General features: G+C 44.4%; 1 protein-coding gene across 8 annotated transcripts in view; it reads right to left on the bottom strand.

Annotated features, from left to right (window-relative positions):
- Positions 1–541: 541 nt before the first annotated feature.
- The window catches only part of LOC139540430 (pleckstrin homology domain-containing family A member 5-like), a 118348-nt gene continuing 111335 nt past the window's right edge, over positions 542–7554 (bottom strand). For 5 of the 8 annotated variants that reach the window (XM_071344236.1, XM_071344241.1, XM_071344239.1 and 2 more), the window contains 6 exons: positions 4510–4761; positions 3093–3269; positions 2671–2804; positions 1902–2050; positions 1429–1580; positions 542–1223 (listed from right to left, as the gene is read on the bottom strand). In XM_071344236.1, the coding sequence (XP_071200337.1) occupies positions 1465–1580; positions 1902–2050; positions 2671–2804; positions 3093–3269; positions 4510–4761 (828 nt within the window). In that variant the 3' untranslated portion in view covers positions 542–1223; positions 1429–1464. The remainder of the gene's footprint in view (positions 1224–1428; positions 1581–1901; positions 2051–2670; positions 2805–3092; positions 3270–4509; positions 4762–7554) is intronic. The other 3 variants (XM_071344237.1, XM_071344238.1, XM_071344240.1) reach the window with 3 other exon arrangements.

Here is a 7554-nt window from a genome sequence, read left to right as displayed (position 1 = left end):
GTGGGAAAAGTAGAAAAAGTCAAGGGTTCTGAATACTTTTCCCGAATGCACTGCATACCCTACATCCTCTCATCTCATCCATCTGTGCCGTGTACCATAGTACAGTATATACACATAACTTCTTGGTAATTACATTTTGTAGACCAAAAAAAAGTGTATGCGTCTGAAATGGCACCTTATTCCCTACATAGTGTACTTCTTTTGACCAGTACCCATATGGGTCTGGTAAAAATATACATTCTCTTTTCTTCTCAGAAATAGAAAAACTAAACAAAGCATATTTTTAAAGCCAAAACATTTGTGCAAGTCGGCAACAACAGTACGACAGGGTGTTTGTCCCAAATGTCACCCTATTCTCTATATAGTGCATTACTTTTGACTAGACCCCATAGGACCAAGGTCAAAATTAGTGCACTTCATAGGGAATATTGTGCCATTTGGAACAGCCAGGGAATGGCAGAAAAACCGACATATAAATATAATTACACCCAACCAGAAAAAAAGTAGGAATAAACTGCAGTAGGAATAAAGTGGGACCTTCTTTGAATTATAAATCAAGTATATTTCTTTCTTCTTATATATTTATACTTTTACACATAAAACATAAATGGTTTGTGTTCTGGGATTGAACTAAAATGTAAACTCAATACAAACTAAAATATGAACTGAAATGCAATAAGAGTTAATAAAACAATGCTGAACAATGGAACTTTTAAACTATGAAAGAATCAATGGCATAACAGTGTGCCATCCTCATCACAGCAGGGTTCAGTCCATATATTCTTGACACACACATCAGCCATATTCAAACAAACTCCAAACAATATAAATAACGGCAATGAAACTACTCTAACAGCAACCAACAGTATCGATGTCTTATTATTGTGTTTTTGTTGCCAAGTTGTGATCCCATGGGGGAAGGGCGGGAGAGGGGAGGTTGTGGTGGTGATGACGTCAAAGGGTGATGACATCACAGGAAGTGACGCCATGGCACAGGAGGATGTGATGTCACAGTGAGGCATAGATTGAGCAGACAGCATATAAGGCCCAGCGCATGGCGTGGTCCAACTATCTGTCTGTCGGGTACAGTTCTCTTGGTCTACACTTTGTGCTGGGTGTATCATGTCCTTGTGTAGAGGTCTTCGTTACAGCAAACAGGAGCCTCCTCATCTCTCTGTGTCACATCTCTCACCTGTAGGTCTTCACTGAAGCCAGGGCCTGGGCTAAAACGAGAGGGAGAGAAGAAAAAAAAGAGCGAAATAAAAATTGTGTGAGAGAGGGAGAGAGAGAGACAGGTCAGACAGAGAGAGAGAAAAGTTGGAGAGATGTGTGTCAAAAATGTTGACAGCAATTGAAAGCCTGAGAGACGGCAAGTGTAAAGAGAGTCTGAAGAGAGAGGAGGGGCTGTGTAGAGATGGAGGCTCTTACGGGCAATCCTACACACAATTACTGATGCTACTCCTGTTACACACACATGAAGTGGGACCCATCAGTGAGCTGGGGTGGTGGCTGTGTGTTAGGAGGTGGAGACGAGGAAGGTTGGGGCTCAGGAAGAGGTGAGGAGGAGGACAAGCTGCGCACTGCAAACCACACAGGACCACACAGGAAGCACGTGGACCACACACACATGATCACACACGCACAATGGCAGAAACAAACAAGTTGCGGGAAGTTAATGAATGATAAAACAAGTAAAGAAAATACATTTGATCTAAATCAAATGAATACTGTTATAAGTAGGATGATCATGGATCGCTTATTATGAAAAGAACTGGACAGATTAAAGAGGATTGCAATCATTTGTGATTCAAAGGTCTAATCTCCACCATCTTTGTCACTTAGTTTAGTTGGTCCTGCTCTACCTCCTCCCATACTCCATACTGTCCTGTGCTGTGCTGTACCTGCGACCAGCTTGCTGCGTTTGGAAGCCTCGGCAGCCAGTTCATAGGAGATGTTGATCATCTTCTCCTGCTCTTGAGCTGTAGCCTCCTCCTCAGCCTCCTCCTCTGGGCTCAGCACCCCACTGGGAGGTGAGAGCACATTCTGCATACTGGGCAGACATATGGCATTTAGCAGACTGTTTTATCCAAGGCGACAAAGTATAGTGAGTACATGTGAGTTTGATCTCGGCAGGGATCGAACCCACAGCCACAACCTTCCCCATTTTACCAAGAACTGAGACACACAGGACCTTGTTTGTTACGCACACACACTTCAAATTGGTTAATTTCTTGTGTCTGACATTTAGAATGTGGAATGTAGAATGTAGCTAATGGAAATAGCATGGTTTTTCTATGCACTGATCTGCATAGAAAGACCAGGAAGGAAGCATGTGTGGTGGGGACTCATTTGAGCCTGCCTGTCCAGCTATTCCGGAGAGAGCACTCGTTACACAGAACTCTCTTTCTACACTGTATATAGTATTTGCTGTGGCCTGTGCACTGGTAAACATCAACCCTGACCAGCTGTAATAAATGACCTTACACAGGGTGATTCAGATACCTGGGAAAGATAAGTAGATGTGGTTGAGTCATAGGTCACTTTTCTTTACTACAGTAATACCCTTTTGAAACTACTGAGCCAAGCTGAGCCAAACTGTACTGTGTTGGTCTGAATGCACATCCACCATAGTACCTGCAACCAAACTGTCAAGGTCAAAGTGGAAAGTACCTGTTTTTGGCGATGAGGGCTTTAATACGGTCCACCTTCTTCTGTTTGTCAGCCTCCTGCTCTGGGCTGAGAGCCTCCTCTGGATCTGACTCTACATAACGCTCTGGAATCAACACCTTCTCAGGGACTGACAACTAGAGCGAGGGAGAGAGAGAGAAAATAGGATGGTGTTAGAGATCTGATACAGCAGATGATAATGACAGACACTACGCCCTGTTCAAATTTCCTCTCTGCCCCTTCCCCTTGGCCGTAACCCTTCAATAGAGGTAGATCTGTAAGGTTGAAGCGATATGGTGTAAGCTCCACCACTACACTGCTTATACCAATCCAGACCATTCAGATCTACAGATCTTAGAGCCAAGGGGAAGGGAATGATTTGGGACCAGGTGACAGACATTAATGCCCCCCCCCCCCTTTTCTACCTCTCTGTCCATGTTGTAGTGGTCAGTGTGCGAGGCCTCTTTGAGTCGTGCTATTTCCTCGGCAGGTGTCTCCTGCTCTCTGAACACTTCCGTGTCTCTGAGTGACGCCTCCAGCTCCAGGATGTCACTGCTCATCACCTCGTCACGCTGACGACGGTTCTGGAACACAACATATGCCTGTGAATTGTAAATTCTAATTATTACAGGATATTAAATGAGCCCTAGGTTCTTTTCATTAAAGCTCCACAGGATCGGTGCCCCCCCCCCCCCCCACGCGGGGGACGGTTGAGCTAACGTAGGCTAATATGATTAGCATGAGGTTGTAAATAACAAGAACATTTCCCAGAACATAGACATATCTGATATGGGCAGAAAGATAAAATTCTTGATAATCTAACTGCACTGTCCAATTTACAGTAGCTATTACAGTGAAATAATACCACACTATTGTTTGAGGAGAGTGCACAGTTACGAACTTGAACATTTATTAATAAACCAATTAGGCACATTTGGGCAGTCTTGAAACAACATTTCGAACAGAAATGCAATGGTTCATTGGTTCAGTCTAAAACTTTGCACATACACTGCTGTGGTCAAAATCTAAATTGGGCCTGGGCTGGAAAAAGACATTATTGTCACGCCCTGACCATAGGAAGCCTTTTTATTCTCTATGTTGGTTAGGTCGGGGTGTGACTAGGGTGGGTGATCTTGTGCATTTATTTCTATGTTGGCCTGGTATGGTTCCCAATCAGAGGCAGCTGTTTATCGTTGTCTGTGATCGGGGATCATATTTAGGCAGCCATTTCTCCACTGTGTTTTGTGGGATCTTGTTTCTGTGTAGTTGCCTGTGAGCACTGCTTGAGCTTCACGTATCGTTTATTCTTCTTTGTTGTTTTTGTGAGTTTCATTTGATTAAACATGTGGAACTCTACGTATGCTGCGCCTTGGTTCGTTCATTCAGACGATCGTGACAATTATGTCTTGTATTTCAAAATTGATGGTAAAAACAAATAACCCAAAACGTTTTTTTCTATGTATTATCTTTTACCAGATCTAATGTGTTATATTCTCCTACATTAATTTCACATTTGCACAAACTTCAAACTGTTTCCTTTCAAATGGTATCAATAATATGCATCTCCTCGCTTCAGGTCCTGAGCTACATGCAGTTAGATTTGGGTATGTCATTTTAGGCGAAAATTGAAAAAAAGGGTCCGATCCTCAAGGTACCCGTAGCAAACGGAAGATGAAAATGTCTTATTGGATAAGTTCAGAAATGTCTCTGTTTCAGATATATCGTTGTCTCAGTAAGTCTCTGTTTCTGAAAGTTTTCACCCGGAAACTTGGTGTGTGAACCAACCTTGGGCTCAGGTCAGATATGTATGCTTATATTGTGCATCCTTGTGCATCTACCTACCTGCAGGCTATGGAAGGGGTTCTCTTTGGTGAACGAGGTGCTTCGTGAGGGTGTTGGTGTGTTACTGTGACTGTGTGGATGGCTGTGTGTGTTGTCCTGCAGGCCTAGCTGCCCCTTCTTCTTCTCTCTTAGCGCCCCCTGTTGGTGTTTGCTGATTCTCTCCAGCTGCTCCTCTACACTCATCCTGGGCCTGCCACTCTCCTTCTCCACAGGCCCACCACACAGCTGGTCTACTGCACTGCGGGGACGCTCCTAGAGGGGAACAGGAAATTGGTTAGAAAGGGACACAACATACATGTAAGAAACTCACATGGACGCATATTATACGACACACAGCTGCTCTACCACACAGTAAGGTCGCTCCTTTGGGGAGTGAATAAAGAGGCACTCACAGTAGGACACAGCATATGGCACACATAGGCACGAGCGCACACACACATACACTAATGTGACATTAATGCCTGCCAACCCTATGTCACCAATGAGCGATGACCCAAGAGCACGACAAGATGCAGAACTTCATGGACACAGTGGATTTAAGTTCAACACTGTGAAGTGTATGCATGCATGCATGACTGTAAAATTGCTAAATGGCATTAGGAACACCGGCTCTTTCCATGACAGACTGACCAGGTGAATCCAGGTGAAAGCTATGATCTCTTATTAATGTCACCTGTTAAATCCACTTCAATCAGTGTAGGTAAAGGGGAGGAGACCAGTTAAAGAAGGATTTTTAAGCTCAGAGATAATTGAGACATGGATTGCGTATGTGTGCCATTCAGAGGGTGACATTCAGAGGGTGAATGGGCAAGACAAAATATTTAAGTGCCTTTCAACAGGGTATGTTAGAGGTGCAAGGTGCACCGGTTTGAGTATGTAAAGAACTGCAACGCTGCAGAGTTTTTCCCGCTCAACAGTTTTCCGTGTGAATGGCGCAGGAGGGGATAGCTGTCGTTTTACGGGCTCAAAACCAACTGTGCTATTTTGTTAGTTTTTACGCGTTGTTTGTAACTTATTTTTTTACTTATTTTGTGCATAATGTTGCTGCTACCGTCTCTTATGACCGAAAATAACTTCTGGACATCAGAACAGCGATTACTGGGTGAAGATTCTGTTCTTTAACTAGTCCGACGCGAAGGATATACTGTTTTCTCGGGAACGGGCCTGAACCACCTTCATTTGCGTGAAGAAAAGACCGAGAAAAAGGGGGAGGAGGTCGGGCTGCCTTCTGAGAATTCATAGGCAAGTGAGTAAACCTCCACTTCCATCCGTTCTATTGGCCAACGTGCAATCATTGGAAAATAAAATGGATGATATATGACTATCCTACCAACAGGACATCATTTTTTTTAAAATATATTATGTTTCACGAGTCGTGGCTGAACGACGACACGAATAATATAGAGCTGGTGGGATTTTTCATGCACCGGCAGGACAGACAAGCTACGTTTGGTAAGACGAGGGGCGGGGGTGTGTGTCTATTTGTCAAAAACAGCTGATGCACAATGTCTAATATTAAAGAAGTATTGATGTATTGCTCGCCTGAGAGAGTACCTTATGATAAGTTGTATGCCAAACTATCTACCAAGAAATGTCTCATCTACGTTATTCGTAGACGTCTATTTACCACCACAAACCAATGCTGGCACTAAGACCGCACTCAACGAGTTGTATTCCGCCATAAGCAAACAAGAAAATGCTCATCCAGAAGCGGCGCTCCTAGTGGCCAGGTACTTTAATGTAGGGAAACTTAAATCCGTTTTAACTCATTTCTACCAACATGTCACATGTGCAATCAGAGGAAAAAAACTCTCGACCACCTTTACGCCACACACAGATGCGCATACAAAGCTCTCCCTCGCCCTCCATTTGGCAAATCTGACCATAATTCTATCCTCCTGATTCCTGCTTAAAAGCAAAAACTAAATCAGGATATACAAGTGACTCCCTCAATACGGAAGTGGTGAGATGACGCGGATGCTACGCTACAGGACTGTTTTGCTAGCACAGACTGGAATATGTTCCGGGATTCATCCAATGGCATTGAGGAGTACACCACCTCAGTCATCGGCTTCATCAAAAAGTGCAACGACAATGTTGTACGTACATAATCCAACCAGAAGCCATGGATTACAGGCAACATCCACATTGAACTAAAGGCTAGAGCTGCCACTTTCAAGGAGCGGGACACTAATCCGGACGACTACAAGAAATCCCGCTACGCCCTTAGACGAACCATCAAACAGGCAAAGTGTCAGTATAAGATTAAGTTTAAATCCTACTACACCGGCTCTGATGCTCGTCGGATGTGACAGAGCTTGAAAACAATCACAGATTACAAAGGAAAACTCAGCTGCGAGATGCCCAGTGACGCGAGCCTACCAGATGAGCTAAATACCTTTTTTATGCTCGCTTCGAGGCAAGCAACACTGAAGCATGCATGAGAGCACCAGCGCTGTTCTGGATGACTGTGTAATAACGCTCTCAGTAGCCGATGTGAGCAAGACATTTAAACAGGTGAACATTCACAAAGCCGGGGGGCCAGACAGATTACCAGGACGTGTACTCCAAGCAAGCGCGGACCTACTGGCAAGTGTCAGTGACAACCTCTCCCTGACCAGCTCTGTAATACCTACATGTTTCAAGCAGATCACCATTGTCCCTGAGCCCAAGGAAGCGAAGGTAACTTGCCTAAATGATTACCGCCCATTAGCACTCACCTCGGTAGCCATGAAGTGCTTTGAAGGGCTGGTCATGGCTCACATCAACAGCATCATCCCGGATACCCTAGACGCACTCCAATTCGCATACCGCCCCAACATAACCACAGATGATGCAATCACACTCTACACTGCCCTTTCACACCTGGACAAAAGGAACACCTATGTGAGAAAGCTGTTCATTGACTACAGCTCAGCGTTCAACACCATAGTGCCCACAAAGCTCAACACTAAGCTAAGGATCCTGGGACTAAATATCTCCCTCAGCAACTGGATCCTTGACTTCCTGACAGGCCGCCCCCAGATGGTAAGGGTAGGCAACAAC

Source organism: Salvelinus alpinus, chromosome 15 (genome assembly GCF_045679555.1).
Source record: "Salvelinus alpinus chromosome 15, SLU_Salpinus.1, whole genome shotgun sequence".
In the NCBI taxonomy this organism is placed as follows: Eukaryota; Metazoa; Chordata; class Actinopteri; order Salmoniformes; family Salmonidae; genus Salvelinus; species Salvelinus alpinus.
The sequence above is the reverse complement of the archived record's forward strand: the minus strand, read 5'-3'. Positions and strand labels throughout refer to the sequence as shown.